General features: G+C 34.5%; 1 protein-coding gene across 1 annotated transcript; it reads left to right on the forward strand.

The window, feature by feature from the left end:
- Positions 1-21,565: 21,565 nt before the first annotated feature.
- LOC131175848 (uncharacterized) lies at positions 21,566-23,083 on the forward strand. Its single transcript, XM_058140525.1, has 2 exons — positions 21,566-21,640; positions 22,658-23,083. The coding sequence occupies exons 1-2, from the start codon at positions 21,566-21,568 to the stop codon at positions 23,081-23,083; spliced, it is 501 nt and encodes a 166-aa protein (XP_057996508.1).
- Positions 23,084-23,294: the final 211 nt, after the last annotated feature.

A 23,294-nucleotide genomic window follows, 5' to 3' on the forward strand; every position in this document is an offset into this window, starting at 1 on the left:
CTTTCACGCTGAATCAAATAAGCTAAGAGTTCAATTTCTCTGCTGATGCATTTGAGCTCATCCGATGCCATATGGATCCCTGAGCTGATCATTTTTTTTTTAGGAGGTGGATTAGATAATGGTTTATGAGGAATAGTTAAAGGCTGGACTATGGTTTCCCTTAGAGCAGTTTTACAAGTATGTTTTAAAGTACCACCTCGTTTGCGTGACTCAACTGCACTTGAACTCATGGAAAACTCTTATCGCATTCTGAGGTTTGTGCCGAGCCAAAGGCCTAGAACCCACAGTAAAGGTTTTTATCGAACTACATCGCCTAGCTTGATGGAAGAACAACACTTGTAGGTTCTTTCAGGTGAAGCTGAACTGTGGGTTCTTTACTAAACTCCTTTCCTCCTTGAAGAATTGAAAAGATCGGTTCTTAATTCTATGGAGCCAAGATCCCTATGGCTTGAAGGGTATTCCACAGAGTTGGAATTACCTGATCGTGAGGCCCTAAGAAAATATCGTTCTCAATGAGGACAAAAAGGTAGTAGTGACCGAGCTAAAGAGCCAGGTGAACACTTGCCATTACCTTTGCTCGGATGTTATATTGAGATGAAGTGGTGGCTTATGAACGTGATCGCCCAGGAGAACGTTTCGCTCCAGCTCTCTGACCTTGGGTCGGGAAAGGGTAAAACCCCTTGTTTTGTCTTATGGTCAATACGAACTCACTAACTTTTTTTTTGTGTGCAAATATCGCAGATTTTGATGCTGATAAGGCCACATAGAAATGGAAGAGAGAGCTCACCTAGTGAGTTCTCAAAAAGATGGAAGCAACCACTGCTGTAAGGGTCAAAGAGCTCGAGGCCTAAAAGACAACTCGGGTTGAAGAGGCGATCTCTCAAGCCCGAGCTAAAGAAGAAATCACAATAGAGAGATCTGTTCCCCCTCCTGACCAACCTCTGCTCTAACCACTGACCTCTACAGCCTCTAAGGATGGCTCGTCTGGGTAGTCTAGTTCATCCAGACATTTGGTCTCTAGCGGCGCCTAGGTATTAATGATGTCTCTTGAGAAAAACCAAACCATCAGAGGCAACCTAAACCTAGCCCAGGTTACTAATGTGACCATCTGCTTTGTAGAAGACAGAACTCGGATAGCTCTGAAAAGCATCGACAATCTCTTGAATCACTCAATAAGCCTGAGCTAGGAAGCCGTGGCTACCCAGCACATGGTGAGGGAAAATGTGGTCTTCTTAAGGTGGGAGATGTCTAAAGCAGTCCACAAGCTCGTCGGATTCAAAAGCCAGTTGACTGCTGTCAATGCTCGGGTTGCCGAGCTCGAGCAACAGGTGAAGTCTTTCGAGGGTGTCATAGCTTAGAAGCAAAACAAACTTAAGGATGTGCAAACAGCCTAAGCCACTGATTTGATTGAATATAATAAAGATATGAAGGTGAAGGAGAACAAAGCTCTAGAGAGAGAAGCAAGCGCTTACATGCAAGCTCATGGTGATCTCCTAGCCGAACTACACAAACGCTATCCCCAGGAAAACTTCACATGGCTTGAGAGACTTGCCCTAAGAGTAGAAGCGAAGAGCAAGAGTGAGCAGGAGGGGGGTGATGTATCTAATGTTCGGGCTGAGGGAGACCCGCCCGTAGAATGACTTGTAATTAATTTTTTACCTTTGTAAATTTTTAAAGGTTGAATAAAAACGTCTCTTCTTTAAGATAGATCTTCTACATTTATACTTACTAAGATCGGATAATCATAAGACTGATCATTTAATTACAAAAGTGCATGCGCTTAAGCTTTAGAGATCGAACTGACTAGAACTAAAACAAAACCGAACTTCAATTGAGAACAAACTTGAAATTTAAACAAGTATATGGAATTGGACTTCATTGAGATTGGATAATCTTAAGACTGGGCTTTAAAACTTTGAAATTAAAAGTTGAAGCAAAATATTATTGAGATCAAGTAATTTGCATATGGAAATTGAACTTAAACCAGAAAATCAAACTTCAATTAAAACTAACTGAAACTTAAACAAGAATGATGTTAAGCTTGGAGGTTGGATAATCAACACTAAACTTTGATTAAAACTGAAACTTAAACAAGTATATGGGATTGAGCTTGATTGAGATAGGGTAATCTTAAGATCGAACATCAATTAAAATGAAACAATTTAAAATCGGTATTATTGAGTTTGGACAATCCTAAGAATGGGTTTCAATTAAAACTTGGGCCATTGAAACTTGTATTATTGAGATCAGGCGTCGATTGATTAACATTAAAATGTCACAACTTATAGAATTAACCAATTTCATGTTAATTAAACTTCAATTGTTGTTTTTGTTGAGTGTAGGATTTATTGACTGGTCAAAATATGATGTTTACAATTAGAGAGAACAATTAAGACTGTTCTAGAGTACAATATTAAATTTTTTTTTTTTTAGTTATTTTATGTTACTTGACTTAAAATTTCAGACAATTATATAGAGAAAATCTTTTTTATTCTTATTTTTTTTTATTTGATGATACATTAACTTTATATAATTATTTTTTTACAAAAGAAGAAAGTGAATGAATTATATATTTAACTTTTGAAAATTTTATAAAGTTAATGGGTCAATGGACCCCACTTCTAACCATTTAAATCCGCCCAGATGACAAGTGAGTGGACAATGAAAAATAACTTTGATTTATATAGTTTATAGGGGAAATTACAAAAAAAAAAAAAAACCCTACTTTGTGGTTTCACGTATCTTTCAAGTAGAGTCATGAGGTTAACTTTTTGAAAAAAAGGTACCTCGAACTTACCTGCTATTAGCAAATGAGGGAAATTGTCTAAACGCCGTTAAGGTAAATTCAATTTAGTTCCTAAAGTTTAGTAAAAGCTACATATTAGTCTCTATATTTTTAAAACTCACCTATTTAGTCATTGACATTTTAATAAACCTACTTATTTTTTCCCTCCCTAGATATATATAGACATGTAAGTGTCTAGATTATTTTATTTAATTTTTTTGTTAATTATAAAAAATAATATAATAATAAAATTTTTAATTAAATTCTTTTAGTTCAAAGATATAAGATACGCAGAATATTATTAAAATAAAATGATAATATTATAATTAAAATAACAAATATTATAAAATATGGGACTTTAATAATAAAATTTATATTATAAATTTATAATATTATTTTGGTATTTTTGGTATAATTAATGATATATTGGACAAATAATTGGATGGAGAGAGTAATATGTAGGTTTATTTAAATGTCATGGGTTAAATAGATGGGTTTTAAAAATACAGGGACAAATCTATAGGTTTCACTAAACCTCAAGGACTAAATTATAATTTACCCTAACTTTTTTGATGGCATTCTTGCAATTTCCCCTCTTTGCTAATGAAGCTAAAGTTCAAGATACTTTTTTGTCATAAACTTAACCTCAAGACCCTGCCTTACAAATGTGCTAAACCACAAGGTAGTAAATTGTAATTTCCCCTAATTTATAATCATAACTCTTAGTTTTCCTAGTATTAATTAAATTATAACTATTATCACAAATTTTTTAAATGAATGAGAGAGATAAAAAGATTAAAAAGGGAAAAAAAAAGGAAGAAAACAATTTTAGTGTTAAACCTTTGATGTGGCTCTCGTATTATGCCAAGTGGCGCTAATATAGAAAGTCACTGTCACACCCTATCCCTTATAAGGCACGACATGTTCTCGTAGCATACCTAATGAATTACCAAACTTCACCTACAGATAACCCATTAGTTATGCTACAAAGGATTTTAAAACAAGCCATAACTTTTTATCTTATCAATTCTTTTGCGGAAAACTGCATGAGAATAGTTAAAATTCCATGTAAACATTCATTGAAAATAATGATAGACTAAATATTACAAAAGTTACATTTTCATAAATCTTAAAGTAAAATACAAAATAGTTACAAACTCAAAATGAGATAGCAATGCAATACTTTTAAATACAAACTGCTCAATATCCGTACATTCATACATATAGGTACAAAATACATCCAAAGGAATCACAAGGGTATACCTAATGTAAATACCCACAAGCAATACCAAAATGCTGCTTTCAAGTCTCTCACTCGGTAGCCTTCTCCTTTCCCTTACCTGCGACAGCATAAAGAAGCTATCGCTGAGTATATCTCTCAGTGGTGCACAACTAATAACTTTAAAACTTAAGATAAAACACAATTTGTCAAAGCATAATAAATCACATTTTTCTTAAGCATGAAAACTTCACAAGAGTTCTAAGTTTATAAGAGCCATTTATTTGAATAACATTGCAAATGAGAAATCATACTTCATAAATCACAATTCACAAAGCATTAGTGTTGCCAACACCAACACACAGTTCAGGCCATGACACAAAATTTTATGATCAGTGCCATGTTGTACACCACGACAAAGCAATCTCAACCTCACTAACCGTTATTAATGAGGGAAGGGCTAGCTAGCTAATGAGTACTCATATAGTCTTATCCCACTAACCGTTATTAATGGGAGACATAATCAATATCAATTACCAACCCCAAGTAGCCGTTACTACTGGAGAGTTCTGAAAGGGACTGTCATGCTAACTGTGGTTTCAAAACAATTTCCAAAAATTTTCTATTCAACAATCACATTATAAACCAATAAACACATTTAAATTCATCATAATATCCAAATAAAGGTAGCAACACCTAAATTTCTTAAATGCAAGAGAAAAACCATATTTCAGTCAAAGTAAACTTGTTCAAAGCAAACTCATTCAATTTAACACTTTCCAAGCAATTTATAAATTTAAAAACGAAGAAAATATTAGTTGTGCACAAACCTTCAATGCTCTCCTTTATTGTTACCTACTTCTCCTTGTCCGTTCCAACTTCTTTTTCTATTGAAAATAAACAAATAGAATACCTCAATACCAATCTCAATTGCTGCCAAGAACTCATTATATGCATGTCTAATGCATCCCAAGTTAGCTTTAAAAATTTTAGAATATTTTGATTTTGGGACAGCTTGGTGCCCTAATCTTTGAACCTAATTTTTACCTAGTTTCGATCATAATTTGGTGAGGTGTTTTTCATGAAAATTGTTCATTTAGGTCTTAACTTTATTTTCCTTTTTGAATCGCCTAATTCGGAGCTGTGTAGCTCAAGTTATGCCCAAAACACAATTACTGTTCACGTCACTATTCATGCTGCAGATTTTGTTCTGGCAGATTTATCGATCCAACTTCGTTCAGCAATTTGACGAAGTTAAGTCCATAATTTGGTCTAATGTTCTTCATATGAAATATTTTAATATGTCTTAGGTTTCCATCGGTTCAAGAATCACCTAAATCAGAGTTTTCTAGAGAGAGTTATAGCCTTGCAAAGTTTACTGTTCTTGTAGTCAATTTTAGGTGCCCAGATTCTGGCAGATTCGGTGACCCGAATTCGTTTCACAATTTGATTGAGTTAAGTTCATAATTTGGCCTAACATTCTTCATATGAAATATTCTACTATGTCTTAGGTTTCCATCGGTTCAAGAATCACCTAAATCAGAGTTTTCTAGAGAGAGTTATAGCCTTGCAAAGTTTACTGTTTATTTGGTCAATTTTAGGTGCCCAGATTCTGGCAGATTCGGTGACTCGAATTCGTTTCGCAATTTGATTGAGTTCAGTTCATAATTTGGCCTAACATTCTTCATATGAAATATTCTACTATGTCTTAGGTTTCCATCGGTTCAAGAATCACCTAAATCAGAGTTTTCTAGAGAGAGTTATAGCCTTGCAAAGTTTACTGTTTATTTGGTCAATTTTAGGTGCCCAGATTCTGGCAGATTCGGTGACCCGAATTCGTTTCGCAATTTGATTGAGTTAAGTTCATAATTTGGCCTAACATTCTTCATATGAAATATTCTAATATGTCTTAAGTTTCCATCGGTTCAAGAATCACCTAAATTAGAGTTTTCTAGAGAGAGTTATAGCCATTGAAACTTTACTGCTCATATGGCAATTCTGCAGTTTTGCAGATTCAGTAACTCAAATTTGCTCAATAATTTGATTGGGTTAATGGAATAATTTGGGTTTGTCTTCTTCATGAAAGTTTTATGTCTATATCTCATCTAACTACTGGTAAAAGTTCAGGTTATTTTAACCTACCTAGCTCGAGTTATGACCCAAACACGATTATTGTTCATGTGTACTGTTCATACTGCAGTTTTTCAAGTTTGGTCAGTTTGTTCACTAGGTTTTGGTCACTTTTTGGGCATGCTTCCTAAATGAAAATTGTATGATTTAGTGCCTATTTTCAGTCCCAATTGGTCCCATACCAATTGGACTTGTAAAATTTCATTTTTGGTCCCTCAAAGTTGACTTTTGGTCATGCTTCATACCCAATCCGAATTTGGCTTTGATTTAAACACTTCTAACACACTTAATTAGGTCACAAATGGCCATTTCTTTCCTTAAACTATGTCAAAGACATCATTTAGCACTTCTTCACATTTTTTTGTCTCTAAACCCTAATGTTCAAAACCCTAATTTTTCTCCCATTTAGCTAAAACCCTAGTTTAGGTTCCATATATGTTTTCTTTCATTTTCTTATGAAATTTCATCATAAATTAACTTCATTCCAAGCTTATACAACTAATCTAACATGAAAAGAAAATTACCTCTTGTTGATTTCTTTCCAACTTCACTTTTCTTCCAATTCTTGTTCTCCTTGCTTTTAATCTCTCAATCAAAGATCTCTTTGATGTTTTCTTTTAGTGGGCTATGGAATTTATGAAGGGAATTTAAGGGAATTAAAACTTGGGAGGAGAAATCAATGAGGGGAAGAAGTGGAAAAGGAAGAGAAAAAGAGAGAGAGAGAGAGAGAAAGAGAGAGGAGAGGGTGGTGGCCTCTTATGAGAAAAAAAGAAATGAAGAAGACATTTGTCTTCTTATTTATAAATATATATATGTATATATTTATCCCCAAAATTAGCTTATTAAAATTATAAATTTTAATTGTGTCATAAGGATAATTAAACTTAAATTTTTATTCCTTTTTTTTTTTTTTTTACATTTACACTTAATTTTTCCTTTTAATTAAATAATTAAATTTAACTATCAAAAACCCATAAGTCTTTCATTTTAATTTTGTCATAATGGAAATGAAAGTTTAAGTTTTCATTTCTTAAATTTTCCCTTACATATTTTTACTTGAATTTTTCTTCAATTTTTATCCCATAATTCAATTCATTAATTTCATTTAATTTAATTGACATTTTGGTCAAAAATCATCTCTTGAGGTGAATTGACCAAAATGCCCCTCATCGGGTCATAATCCTTCTTTTTATAATACCCAATGAGTCCTTAGTTTTTTTTTTGTTCACTAGAATTTTTATTGTGTCTATCTCAATTAATTTTCTATTTATTTTTTGTCCTCAAAGTGTCTTTGAATAGTATTAGTCACGGATCAAAAATGGTACTATTCGGAGTGTTACAGTCACACAACAACATGTCATCAACATATTTTAGTGCTAACCTTTATTATACTTATTATATATAAATATTGTTTCTAAACTCTAATTTAAGATATAAAATCAATTTATATAAATACAATATAGTTATTCTAAAAAATAATTTCATCTAAAAGTAAAAACTAACATTCACTCATTAATTCATCATTTATAATTTTTTTTCCCATTTACCCATTATGCCTTCATCAATTTTTATCTCATTTAGTTTGTCATTATTTTAGTGTTCTTCCTTTCTATCTAATGTATTATTTAACACCAATATAATCCACTTTATGCATTTGGAGTCATTCGATGATGGGCAAATTATATAAAAGTACCATGTGGTTTCACACATTTTCACTTTAGGATTTGTGGTTCTCTTTGTAGCAAAGAAGTACACTGAGATTTCGCTTCGTTAGCAAACTATGACTTTCTGTCTTTCTTCATTAATTACATGCTGACCTAGATTAAAAATGTAATATTATAATATTTTAAATACTTTTTTCTTGCGGAACCTAAAAAAAAAATTGAAGTGCTCTTCTGTAAAAGCCACACAAAAGTGGTTTTGTTGTATATTTCTTATGTATCTGAATACAATCTTAACCCTCTCTATATACAAATGTCGAATCAATCTTGATCCACAAAATAAGCTATGATAATCAATTAGTCCTATAATTATGTAACTATCCCTACGATCAAGTGAGCTACTTAATGAACTAAGAAAGGAAATAGATAATAAAAAAATATATGACAAAAGATCCTCCAATACTCCCCCTCAAGTTGGAGCATGAAGAGTTGAAATGCCCAACCTGACCAATAACTTAAGGAATCTAGCATGACCAAGTGCCTTTGTGAATATGTCAGCCAACTGATGTTCTGAGGAAATAGACTTTGGACTGATGGCTTGAGATTGAATTTATTGGTGGATAAATTAAAGCGTTCTTTTGTAAAACCCACACAAAAGTGTTTTTGTTGTATATTTCTTATGTATCTGAATACTGTCCTAACTCTCTCTATATATAGATGTTGAATCAATCTTGACCCATAAAATAAGCTATTACAATCAGTTAGTCCTATAATTATGTAACTATCCCTGCAATTAAGTGAGTTGGTCAATGAACTAAGAAAGGAAACAGATAATAAAAAAAATAGATAACAAAAGATCCTCCAATACTCCCCCTCAAGTTGGAGCATGAAGAGTATAAATGCTCAACTTGACCAATAACTTAAGGAACCTAGCATGACCAAGTGCCTTTTGAATATGTCAGCCAGCTGATGTTGTGAGAAAATAGACTTTGTGAAGGAAAGGAAGCGTGAAAAACACAAGTTTATACCATTGAATTCAAAAATTTTCACCTAGGGTCACATGCACCATGCAAGATTTATTTTTATCTATTTGATTTCAATGATAAACAACATATTAAAACTCTTTTAATATGTTTTTGGATCTGTATTTTCCATTTAAGATTTTAAAATTAATCAGATTAATTTTAGAACCCTAGATTAAATCAAGAATGATTACACTAACCTCTTGATGCATTGTAGCGTGTCTGCGCCTTTGAGATTCGTCTTCAGGACACCAGATGTTGTCCCTCTAGCTTGTCCACACTAAGAACACCTATGACAGCCCTTGAATAGCTTCTAAAGCCTTTTCTATTAATTAGAAATTCAAGTTCTGCTTTTTAAGAGATTAGAGATGTAAACAGGACACTAGAAACAATTTATAGCGTTCTTAATTCAAGAGATTGATGGCTAATCTCTTTGAATTGATGAGAGATGAAGAAGAATAGATGAAAACCCTCAAAGTGGCCTGACAAAAGAGAGGAGTGGCTGCTGGTTGTATTTTATTTTCTCATAACAACACTTAAATAGCTAGATTAACACATTAAACCCTTGCCACATTAAACCCTTTGATTAGCTCTAGGTTTAAGTGACCCAATCACATTGTGCCAAGTGTCAAACCTATATTTAATCTTGATTTTAATCATCTTACATGATTAAAAAAAAACATTTGACAAGCTTATGTGTTATGCCATGTGTCACCATCTCATGGTGCCACGTGTCACACTGCAAAATGACCAAAATGCCCCTGTGTCTTAATTTTGAGTTCTCAACCCAAAATAATTATTTTTCTATTTCTAATTAATTTATATCAAATATAAATTAATTAATTAATCTCTATTAATTAATTTCTCATTAATTAAATTCATATTTAAACACTTTAAATATAAATTTAACTTATATTATACATCCAACAATCTAGATTTGGTTTCAAGTCATGCTAGGGACTTTGCAAACTAATTGCAAACCAAACCTATTTAATTAATCAATTAAACTCTTTAATTAATTAATTAAATCATATTTAATTAGGTGATAACTTGTGTATGTGTGTGACTTACTAGGCTCATCACTAATTGGCAATGAGACATGATATCAACTCTTAATATCATCAGAACTCTTTCTTACCATAAATGATTTCTCTAAATCATTTTATGAACCTCGTAGACCATGGTTAACACCTAGCATAGCATGCCATGGCCACCCAATTAGTAATAAGGTTTACCTTAAATGAACCTATAATCATATGTTACCATGCACTAGAATCTCTCTGTTACAAAATCCCAACTCAAGCTGGAGTCATGGTTTATGTCAAACTCCATTTGTTATGAATATTATGTTCTCTTTTAATTCCAGTTCTTGATTAAAAGATTTTCTCATCAGAAACTCTTTTTTGAATAAATCTATCTGTCCTGGCCAGGAACTTGAAACATCAAGAACAATTAAATGAACATAGGATTTTATCTCTATTTAGTTAGAGGAACAGATTCCATCTTGATCAACACCTACCTCCATATATAACTAGCAGGAGCCAACACATGCCCATATACCCATACACAGTACAAGTATGAAAGCAGTATCAAACTCAAACTACCTATATACAAGATAATTGTGCTATCTCAGGTCTAAAGATTATATGCACTGATATGATTTATGACAAAACATTGACAAGAGTAAACTCCATGTGCTTGTCATAAGTGTCACTGGTTCAGCCTACTTATCATTTGTAAGTGCCTATCATGTTTGTTATATGGCATGAGACTCACCATTCCATCTTATTTATATCTCATATAAATAACTTGGGAACAAACATGAATACAATCTTTCTGGATAAGTCATGTCCTTATTATGAAGTATCCTCGATTGTGAACCTATTTATGATACTTCGTGCTAGAAATATTGTCACTCATATTCTTAACAACTTAAGAATAATATTTCTAACAAAATATCAATGGACCTTTTCTATTACACATAAATATATTATGTAAACGGAAAAGTGGAAATGCCTTTTATTAATAAAAATATGTACAAGATACATACTAAATGATATGCTTTAGGGCATACTACTAACACTTTGGGCTGATGGCTTAAGATTGAATGTGTTGGCAGATAAAATGGTAATCGATTTCGATATGCTTTTTTCTTTCATGGCAGACAGGGTTGGCTGCAATACTTATTATATATAAATATTGTTTCTAAACTCTAATTTAAGATAGAAAATCAATTTATATAAATACAATATAGTTATTCTCGAAAATAATTTCATCTAAAAGTAAAAACTAACATTCACTCATTAATTCATCATTTATAATTTTTTTCCCATTTACCCATTATGCCTTCATCAATTTTTATCTCATTTAGTTTGTCATTATTTTAGTGTTCTTCCTTTCTATCTAATGTATTATTTAACACCAATATAATCCACTTTATGCATTTGGAGTCATTTGATGATGGGAAAATTATATAAAAGTACCATGTGGTTTCACACATTTTCACTTTAGGATTTTTGGTTCTCTTTGTAGCTGTAACACCCCTAAGTTCGGTAGTGCGTTCTACTGTTCCGGTGACCAGTGTTGTTCGGACAGCTAGGATGCCTAGAACTACACTTCTATATGAGTGAGGAGACATAAAATAATGAAATACAAGAAGAGAAAATACAAGAAAAATAAAGGAAAAATAATAGCAAAGAAATGTAACCAAGTTAAGCGAGCCGAGAACCCTAGCGATGGGTGACCGCACCGGGAAGTCACAGCGTGGACCGTTGACTAGCCCTGGACCGTGGAGAACCCTAGAAAATATTTTTAGGACTCAAATAAATATTTATTGAAGTATAAATATCATTATAAATATCAAAGAAAAATTAAATACTTAGTACAAAGAAAAGTGAGAAATCGAAAAATGGACAAAACCCGGTGTTACCGAAAAATCGGGAATGCAACCCGAACAGGGGCATTGTGGTCATTTGACACCCCGAGTTGTCTTTTGACCTAAATGTCCATTAAAAATGAATAATATTACACTTGGAAAATATAATGAAAAATTAAATTAGTGGTACCTAATATAAATAGCAAAAATGGGGAGTTAAATGTGGGAAAATGAAATTTATGAATAAACTAATATTAAAGGCCCTTAGTGCTCCACTCACCCACCAAAGTGGACCACTTATTCATCAATTTGGACCAGCAGATTGTCATCTTCCTCACTTCTCAAAATTTCAGCCGTGAACCTCCATTGAAGATACTCCATGGCCAAAGCTTAACCAAGCCATGCAACCATGATTTAGCCACATTTTTCACTAGCTTCCTTCACAAAAACTATTCTACACCACTTAGGCAGTAGATAGGCAGCAAGAAGACCAAGTTTTGGAGAGATTTTGAAGAGTTTCCAAAGTAGTAAGTTTGTGTTTTTGGTTAGTGCTTCATTAAAGTTAGTAAGAATGCTATGGGTACTTGAATTATGGAGAGATTTTTGAGGTTTGATGTTTAAAGGGGGATGTGAACTTTTGGTAGCCATGGAAACACTTTGAAGGCAGTTTATTTTTGCTTGTAAATGGTGAATTAAATGATTGATTAAATGTATATTGTGTAGGAAATTGTTTGGGTGATGTATACTTAGTATATGTAAATGTGAATTGAAATTTGAAGCTTGGAAATTTATGGAATGTAAAGGCACCATTGCGGCAGGTTGTTAACTCTTGAAGAATGCTGGAATTCGTGCTTGGTTTATGGTATATAAATGTTGGATTGTGTTGGATGTTAGGGCAGTTTGAGTGTATATATGATGGTTTGAAGTTGGACATGAAAAAAGTGTTATGGTTAGGTGATTGAATTATTGTAAATTGAGTTAAAAAAATTCTGCACTTTATGGTGTGTGTTGAATGTAATTGTAAGCTGCCAAAATAACCTATAATGTGTTGTGAATTATGTTTAGGTCATGATACAACCAGAATTGACTTGAATATTGAGTTTGGTAAGTGTTAGGAGTGATCCTTGATGTGTATGAAAGAAATGCAATAAGGCAGTTTATGTTTTAGGCCTATAACTTTAAGTGTGTGGCTCCAATTGGTATGAGACCAATTGGAGGTGAAACTAGGCACAAAATGTGCCAACTTTCATGAAGGAAACTTGCCAAAATTCTTCTTGCAAGGTAGCTTGAAAAATGACCAAATCCGAATTAAGTGCAATTGAGGCCTGAAAATTGACCATTTGGGCAGCAGTTAGTGTTTAGGCCATAACTCACTCAAAACATGTCCAATTGACCTGAAATTTTGATCATGAATAGTTAAGACCCATATCTACAAGTCTTATGAAGACACCAAAGCCCAGAAATGACCATAAGAAAGTCAAACAGCTTGCACAAGTTCGGGTCTAAAAACTGGCCGAACCTAAAAAGACCTAAAGTGACGTAAAGTGGCCAATTTTGATGCAATTTGACCAGCAATAGTAAAATGACCGTAACTTGGTCTACATAACTCAGAATGACCTGAAATTTTGCCCTGCGTTCCATAAGACATAGATCTACAAGTTTGTAGTTTTGACCAAAAACTGAAAACCGAGGGAACTAGGTCGTCCGGCTAGGTCAAACTAGTATCCCGGAATCCAGCAAATTGCAAGAAAATGCAAGATACATGGAAATGAATTTGGTAACATGTACCAACCTTAAAAGACTATCGAATGTGACATATTGGTAACCTTAAAGCCTAATTTACCTAGAACGCATCGAAGGTCGATATATTAGGTTGATTAAGCAAATAATAGAATTCAGTGAATTAATTATCAAGCATTATCGTTAGAGACAATTTAAATGAGTACTGAAACACTTCAAATTGTGTTTTTCAGTTAGCAAAGACTCAGGGAAAGGGAAGGAAACACTGAGTCAAGGCCAGGAGACAGTTATCAGAGGTTTGTGCACAACAGTTATTTCTTTTGAATTTTTCAATTGAAATAAATTATGACTATTTGTATATTATTGTTTTCAATTATGGAAATGTGTTTGAATGGATACTTATTGCTTGAAAAGCATTGTAAATGGTTTGAAACTGTGGAAAAATTGATTTAGTGTGATTTGTAAAAATTTGAAATTAATTATGAATTGTGTTGCCATTTTGTGAATGAATTTATGACTTTAGAAATTTATTGGATTCTCACGAATCATTTGAATAAAACGTTTGGAATTGATTTTGTGTTCACACTTAGTATGACAATATCATATCATTCCTTCTCCATTTATGGGGTTGTGATCGTTTATTTTCCTTCTCCATTTATGGAGTCGTGATCGTTTATTTTTCTCCCTCTCTGGTTTACCAGTTGAGGTGATCGGATGAGTACTCATTATATATCTAGCTCCCTTCCTCATTGATTTCGATTAGTGGGGTTGTGATTGCTTTGTCGTGGTGTACAACACGGTATTGATCGGAAATTTTGTGTCATGGCTTATGTTGTGAATGAATTGGCAACACTGTATTCTTAAATTATTCGACTAAATTGTGTTATTGTGCGATTTGATAATTTGTGAAATGGAGTTTAAATTCTTATTGACATTCATTGTCTTTTGAATTTAACCATGTTTTGACTATTGAGATTTATTGTGATATTGTGATATTGTGAATTGGAGTTTAAATTCTTATTGACATTCACTGTCTTTTGAATTTAACTATGTTTTGATTACTGAGATTTAATGTGATATTGTGTTAAATTCCTTATGACACTCATTGTCTTGAATTTAACTATGGTTTTATGTATCCATCATTTATATGATTTGTGAAATTTGATTTAAAGTTGTATTTGTTAATGTTGTGCACCACTGAGACATTGTCTCAGCGATAGCTTTCCATTGCTGTCGCAGGTAGACAGACGGACAGGGCAGCAGACTAGGCTGCTAGTGCATTCAGCGAGAGATCATCGGGTATATTGAGTATACTACATTTTGCATTTTGTATTGTAATTTATGTTCACTGTATGTATATATTGTTTTTGGTTTTGAGCAGTTGTAAATTAAAATTGTACATTGAAGTTGTAAAGTAAATTATGAGTATTTTGACTTGTAAAAATTGTATTATCTTTCTTTTATCTCAGTCTTTGAAAAATTACTGTGGATTTGAGTTGAGAAATATGTTGTGTTGAGAAATATGTTGGAGTTGAGATTTAGAAATATATTGAAGTGCTTTTTACAGGTTTTCTGAAGAACCGTTTTATCCAAAATACAGATGGCACTCTGCCAAAATTTTTATAGAAATTCCAAATAATCCAAATGTGTTAGTTCTATCACTTTAGTTCAAAAAGGTTTTTAACACCTGTAAATAGTGCTCACCACTGTAAAAGAAGTAAGAAAAGTTTTTAAAATCCCTTGTAGTGTATTTAATGGGTTATCAGTAGACGGAGTTGGTAATTCATTAGGTATACTACGGGATCATGTTATGCCTTACAGAGGGGTAGGGTGTGACAGTAGCAAAGTGATACACTGAGATTTGGCTTCGTTAGCAAACTATGACTTTCTGTCTTTCCTCATTAATTACATGCTGACCTAGATTAAAAATGTAATACTATAATATTTTAAATACTTTCTTCTTGCAGAACCTAAAAAAAAAAAATTGAAGGGCTCTTCTGTAAAAGCCACACAAAAGTGGTTTTGTTTTATATTTCTTATGTATCTGAATACAATCTTAACCCTCTCTATATACAAATGTCGAATCAATCTTGATCCACAAAATAAGCTATGATAATCAATTAGTCCTATAATTATGTAACTATCCCTACGATCAAGTGAGCTACTTAATGAACTAAGAAAGGAAATAGATAATAAAAAAATATATAACAAAAGATCCTCCAATACTCCCCCTCGAGTTGGAGCATGAAGAGTTGAAATGCCCAACCTGACCAATAACTTAAGGAATCTAGCATGACCAAGTGCCTTTGTGAATATGTCAGCCAACTGATGTTCTGAGGAAATAGACTTTGGACTGATGGCTTTAGATTGAATTTATTGGTGGATAAATTAAAGCGTTCTTCTGTAAAACCCACATAAAAGTGTTTTTGTTGTATATTTCTTATGTATCTGAATACTGTCCTAACTCTCTCTATATACAGATGTTGAATCAATCTTGACCCATAAAATAAGCTATTACAATGAAGTAGTCCTATAATTATGTAACTATCCCTGCAATTAAGTGAGTTGGTCAATGAACCAAGAAAGGAAATAGATAATAAAAAAATAGATAACAAAAGATCCTCCAATACTCCCCCTCAAGTTGGAGAATGAAGAGTATAAATGCTCAACTTGACCAATAACTTAAGGAACCTAGCATGACCTTTTGAATATGTCAGCCAGCTGATGTTGTGAGAAAATAGACTTTGGGCTGATGGTTTAAGATTGAATGTGTTGGCAGATAAAATGGTAATCGATTTCGATATGCTTTTTTCTTTCATGGCAGACAGGGTTGGCTAGAGAACATAAGATAGGCATAGAGAACATTAGAAGATATCATAGAAGCAGATCAATTAGGAAGGAACAGGATAGGAGGAGAATCAGGGTTGGTACTTGAAATGTTGGATCACTTACAGGAAAATTAATAGAGCTTGTGGATACCTTGGAAAGGAAAAGGGTGAATATTGCTTGCATTCAGGAGACTAAATAGGTAGGAGAGAAAAGCAAGGAAGTGGGTAATTCAGGGTATAAACTGTGGTTTACCAGAAAGGAGAGGAACAGGAACGGAGTGGGCATAATAAAAGTACTTGGAGAGTTTAGAGGACATGGACCACCCTCAAAAGAGAGATGGTAGTGGAATGAGGAAGTACAAAAGGCAGTGAAGAGAAAGAGGGAATGGTATAAGAAATTATCTAAGTGTGATAATAATGAGGCATATGAACAGTACAAGATAGCAAAGAAAGAGGCAAAAAAGATAGTTAGTCAAGCAAAAGCGCTGGCCTTTGAAAAGTTACATGAAAAACTTGGAACTAAAGAATAGGAGAAAGATATTTATAGATTAGCAAGGAGGAGAGAAAAGAAATGTCAAGATCTCAGTCAAGTTAGGTGCATTAAGGATAAAGAAGGAAAAGTGTTGGTGAAAGATGAGGACATTAAAAAAAGCTGGAGAAATTATTTTGATGATCTTTTTAATAATAGTCAAAATGGTAATAGCATGAATATAGACTACAGAGCAATAGAAAAGAATGTGAATTATACTAGAAGGATTAGATCTTTAGAAGTAAAGGAAGCACTTAAGAGAATAAAAGTAAGTAAAGCCTGTGGACCCGATGGAATACCAATTGAAGTGTAGAACTGTTTGGGAGATATGGGAGTGACATGGTTAACTAAATTGTTTAATAAGATTCTAAACTCAAAGAAAATGCCTAATGAATGGAGGAGGAGTATTTTAGTACCCATTTTAAAAATAAGGGAGACATACAGAGGTGTTCAAACTATAGGGGAATTAAACTCATGAGCCATACTATGAAGCTATGGGAGAGAGTTATGGAACATTGATTACATCATTACACTTCTATCTCTCCCAATCAATTTGGCTTCATGCCTGATCATTCAACTATGGAAGTGATCTTTCTCATTAGAAGCTTGATGGAGAAATATAAAGATGTGAAGAAAGATCTACACATGGTTTTTATTGATTTGAAAAAGGCTTATGGTAGTGTTTCAAGAGATGTCTTATGGAGAGTGTTAAAACAAAAGAAGATATCTATTAGGTACATATAAGTGTTGAAAGATATGTATGAAGGAGCAACTACTATTTTGCACACAGTGAGAGGGGACACAAGAGATTTTCCTATCTCTGTTGGATTACACCAAGATTCAGCTGTAAGCTCTTACCTTTTTACATTAGTTTTAGATGAATTGACGAAACATATACAAGAGAGTATCCCTTAGTGCATGATGTTTGCGGATGATATAGTTCTGATAGATGAGACATGAGAAGGAGTCAATAGAAAGCTAGAGCTTTAGAAAAGTACTCTAGAGTCAAAGGGCTTTAAGTTAAGTAGAACGAAGACAAAATACATGCATTGCAAGTTCAGTGAAGGTTGAACTGGTGATAGGGAAGGAGTTAGTTTGGATGGAGTGGTACTGTCCCAAAGTAATCACTTTAAATATCTCGGCTCAGTCCTTCAAGTAGATGGGGGATGTGAGGAGGATGTTAGTCATAGGATTAAAGCTGGATGGTTGAAATGGAGACGTGCTACGGGAGTTTTATGTGATCGCAAGATTCCTAATAAGTTGAAAGGAAAATTTTACCGTACAGCCATATGACCGGTCATGTTATAGGGTAGTGAGTGTTGGACACTGAAGGAGTCATATGTATCTAAGATAAGAGTTGCAAAGATGAGAATGTTAAGGTGGATGAGTGGCCATATTAGACTAGATAAAGTCCATAATGAGAGTATTAGAGAAAAGGTAGGAGTGGTGCCAATTGAGGATAAGTTGAGAGAAGGGAGATTGAGGTGGTTTGGTCATGTGAAGCGTGGATGTACGGAGGCTCCAGTTAGACAAGTAGAGCACAATAGGTTAGATGAAAGAAAGAAAAGAAGGGGTAGACCTAAACTGTCCTGGAGGAGAGTAGTACAACATGAGCTAAAAACATTACACATTTCAGAGAATTTAACCCAAAATCATTTAGAGTGGAGAAAGAGAATTCTCTTTATTGCCATGATGAAAGAATGATGATGAATGATGAAGAAATATGAACATTGAAATGCTAATGATAATAAATAAGCCCAAGGATACCTAGATAATAGTGTAAGGGTTGGATAGATTGGCATGCCAAGAAGGGATGAGATTAGTAGTACTACACCGAGTGTCCAGTGCTAGTATACTCGCATATCCAGTCTTAACAGTCTGCTAGAGGTTACTTTGGGCACTGAAAGTAAGCAAGAAAGTTGAACAACAAAGTAAAGAAAAGTAAAGATCCTCTAAAAGGAACGATTCCAAAGATCATGAAAATATAAAAATGCGTGAAAATATGGAGAGTACCCAGAATCTATTACATAGTAAACATATGTAGATGTTATAAACATTTGACATTATAAAACCCACATTACTATTAAATTGTTTTATGAAAACTCATATGTGAGTTATGCTTACTCCACACAGCATGTTAGCCAATTTAATTTATATATATATATATATATATATATATATATATATATTACATTTTTATTATATTATTACACCACTAAGCAGAAATGCTTGATGTGATGGTTCTTCCTCGTACAAGTACTGAAGATAAGACCCAATAGATATTGGATTGAGATTTTGATGACAGATCTGCATTAGGAATTGGTGTCACCTCAGCACATCATTTTGGTAGGATCCACAGATCCATAACAATTCATATTTTGTATGTTGTAATTTAATATAAAGTTTGTAATTAAATTTTGAGAGGTGCAAAAGTTATGTAAATTATGTACATTCTATAAATTAATGAAATGAGATAATTTCATGTATGGAATGAATATGAATGATATGGAAACATGATTTATGATATGGAATAGTGATGAAATTCGAGATTGTGTTATGGAAATATTTGCACAGGTAAGTATTTTAATAGGGAAAATGTCAATAAAATAAGGGAGAGTCTTGCAGTTTCTCCGAAAAAAAAAAAATCTAAAACAAAGACTAGGTGCTCTGGTACAGGATGTGGCATTCCTTTGCTCGACTACACTGTAGATCGGGTAAGGGGGTGTTACATTTTATGGTATCAGAGTAAGATTTAGGCATTCCTAGACCTAGATAGATAGAAAGACATAGAGTGTATGTCATGCATAACATCCATTAAGAGTCAAGGTGACACTAATGCAGATCTATTTTCCTATCTATTTAGGTTACTAAATGGAGTCTGAATCGCAGAGGGCTATTGAGGAGGAAGTAGAAAGTCATGCCCTTGCTAGAGATGGGGATAGAGGCATGAGAGAGCCAGTTGCACAGGCATCTGAAGAGCCTGCATAGCCACAGATGACAGGAGCCATCCCACAGGCTTAGCCCCCACAGAAGTCCCATCTGGAGAAGTTGAGAAAATATGGGGCAGTATATTTTAAAGGAAAGAAAGAGGATGATCCTGCAGCTGCTGAACACTGGTTAAAAAGGACAGAAAGTGTACTTTAGTAGCTATATTGCACACCAAAACAGAGTTTGGAGTGTGCAATCTCCCTTCTACCAGAGAATGTGTATCAATGGTGGGATATGGTATGCAAGGCAGCATAGCCTATAGTAGTGACCTAGGAGTATTTCCTGGCTGAATTCCGGAAGAAATATATCAGCCAGATCTATCTAAAAGCCAAAAGGAGGAAATTTATTAATTTGAGGCAAAAGTAGCTTACTGTGGTGGAATATGAGCGAGAATTTGTGTGGTTAAGCCGCTATAGCTGTGAGATTGTGCCTATAGAGGCCGACAGGTGCTGCAGATTTGAGGAAAGGGTTAAATGACAATGTGAAGCTACATATCACAACATTGAGGATCACAGACCTCTCCCAGTTAGTAGAGTTAGCTTTGAATGTAGAGAGAGTCAGAGTTAATGAGCAGAGCCACTGGATAGACAGTATAAGAGAGGGCCAGGGCAGTCTAGCTCCATAGCCATCGCTAGTAAGAGGCTTAGGGGACCTCTCAGGGCCAGAGTCATAGTCAACCACAGAGGCCCAGATCACAGTTTATGCCTAGAAGAGGCCAATCTACAGTGTCAGTAGCTAGTTCCCTAGGGACAAGGGCAAGAACAATACCCAGGGGCCAGCTCTAGTCGCATGTAGCCATTGCAGCAAGAGACATAGAGGAGAGTGTTAGTATTTGACTAGAGGGTGCTTCAGATGGGGAGCTACATATCATTTTTAGAGGAATTACCCTTAAGGGAATGCTCCTACTGCTCCAGTATAGATAGAGAGATCTACACCTGCAGTTCAGAGGGGTAGGAGACCTGGTAGGATAGAGATAACGGGTGGTTCACAGAAAACTGCATCTGAGATAGTAGAGAGACCTGAAGTAAGGGCACCAGCACGTGCCTATGCTATGAGAGCTCAAGAGAAGCAAGATGCACCAGATGTGATTCGGGGTACTTTCTCACTTTATGACTTGCCTGTTCATGTATTGATAGACCCAAGATCCATACATTCATATGTTTGCATTGATTTGCTTGTGGAAGAAGGAGTTCAAATAGATAAAACTAAATAAGATATCCCGGTTACTAACCCTTTAGGCTATAGTGTAGTAGTGAATAAGGTCTATAAGGGTTGTCCTTTAAACATTCAGGGACATGAGTTTTTGGCTGATCTGATTGAGTTACCTTTCCATGAGTTCGATGTGATCTTGGGGATGAACTGATTATCACGTCACCAAGCTATAGTTGATTATCGATTAAAGAGAATCACTTTGAAAACTCCTGATAATGAAGAAATCACTATTATGGGTGAAAGGACAGATTACCTATCTAATGTCATATCAGCTACTATTGCAAGGAGACTGATAAGGAAGGGCTGTGAAGCTTACTTGGCATATGTGGTTGATACTAGGCAGGCTAGACCTGACCTTCATGACATTCCCATTGTATGTAAGTTTCTAGATGTCTTCTCTGAGGAGTTACCTGGGTTGCCACCAAAAAGGGAAGTGGAATTTGCTATAGAGGTTATGCCTGGTACAGCACCAGTGTCTATTGCTCCTTATAGGATGGCACCCACTGAGCTGATAGAGCTGAAAATACAGTTGTAAAAGTTTCTTGATAAAGGGTTTATATGCCTTAGTATGTCGCCATGGGAAGCACAGGTGCTATTTATGAAAAAGATGGCACACTCAGACTATGTATTGATTATAGGCAACTAAATAAGGTGAGTGTGAAGAATAAATATCCTTTGCCCAAGATAGATGATCTATTTGATCAGCTGAAAGAAGCAGGTGTTTTCTCTAAGATTAACCTCTAATCGGGGTATCAACAGCTGAGGGTAAAGGAATTTGATGTACCTAAGACAACATTCAGAACCCAGTATGGGCATTATGAGTTTTTAGTTATGCCATTTGGGCTAACTAATGCACCAGCAGCATTCATGTATCTTATGAATCATGTCTTCCATCCTTATTTGGATTGGTTTGTAGTGGTCTTCATTGATGATATAATAGTGTATTCTAGAAATCGAGAAAAGCATGAAGAGCACTTAAGAATTGTGCTACAGATTTTGAGGGAGAAGCAGCTATATGCTAAGCTATCTAAATGTGAGTTTTGGCTGCATGAGATTTCTTTTCTAGGCCACATTGTGTCAGTTGATAGGATAAGGGTGGATCCCAAAAAAGTCTAAGCTATTGTGGATTGGAAACCATCAAAGAAAGTGATTGAAATTAGAAGCTTCTTGCGATTGGTTGGCTATTACAGGAGATTTGTAAAGGAATTTTCCCTTATAGCCTCGCCATTGACTAAGTTGTTGCACAAGAACATCAAGTTTGAATGGAATGACAAATGTCAAGCCAGTTTTGAGAAGTTGAAGACAATGCTTACAGAGGCACCCATTCTTACATAACCAATATCGGGGAAAGACTTTGTGATATATGGTGATGCCTCACACAATAGGTGAGGGTGTGTGCTAATGCAAGAAGGCAAAGTAGTTGCTTATGCTTCAAGATAACTTAAACCACATGAAAAGAATTACCCAACTCATGATTTAGAACTTACAACAATAGTATTTGCATTGAAAATATGGAGGCATTACTTGTATGGTGAGAAGTGTTACATCTACACAGATCACAATAGTCTTAAATACTTGTCAACTCAGAAGGAGCTCAATTTGAGACAGAGGAGGTGGATAGAGTTCCTGAAGGATTATGATTGCATCATCGATTATCACCCTGAGAAGGCAAATATAGTAGCAAATGCTTTGAGCAAGAAATCCATAGTAGCATTAAGATCATTGAATGCCCGCTTTTCTTTAACACAAGATGGAGCTATTATGGTTTCGTTGCAAGTGAAACCTAGTTTACTTCAGCAAGTGCAAGAAGGGCAGAAACTAAATGAGAAGTTGATGACCCTTGTGGGGCAAATACAAAAAGCGAAGGAAAGTGAATATGAGATCAAGGGAGATGGTTATTTGTACCATAAAGGGAGAATATGTGTATTTGATGATGGGGAAATTAAGAAAAGCATACCTAAAGAAGCACACAATAGCTTTCATGCTATGCATCCAAAGAGCACAAAGACATACCAGGATTTGAAAGCTCAGTATTGGTGGCCTGGGATAAAAAAGGATATTGTGGATTATGGGGCAAAATGCTTGATATGCTAGCAAGTTAAGGCAGAGCACAAGTCTAATCAGGGTTGTTACAACCAATAATAATACCAGAGTGGAAATGGGATCGCATCACCATGGACTTTGTTATTGGTCTCCCTCCTACACAAAAGAAGCATGATGCAATATGCATGATAGTAAATAGACTGACAAAGTCTACTCATTTTCTATCAGTTAGAACCGACTACTCACTGGAGAAGTTAGTAGA

The sequence above is a fragment of the Hevea brasiliensis genome, chromosome 18 (genome assembly GCF_030052815.1).
Source record: "Hevea brasiliensis isolate MT/VB/25A 57/8 chromosome 18, ASM3005281v1, whole genome shotgun sequence".
Taxonomy (NCBI): domain Eukaryota; kingdom Viridiplantae; phylum Streptophyta; class Magnoliopsida; order Malpighiales; family Euphorbiaceae; genus Hevea; species Hevea brasiliensis.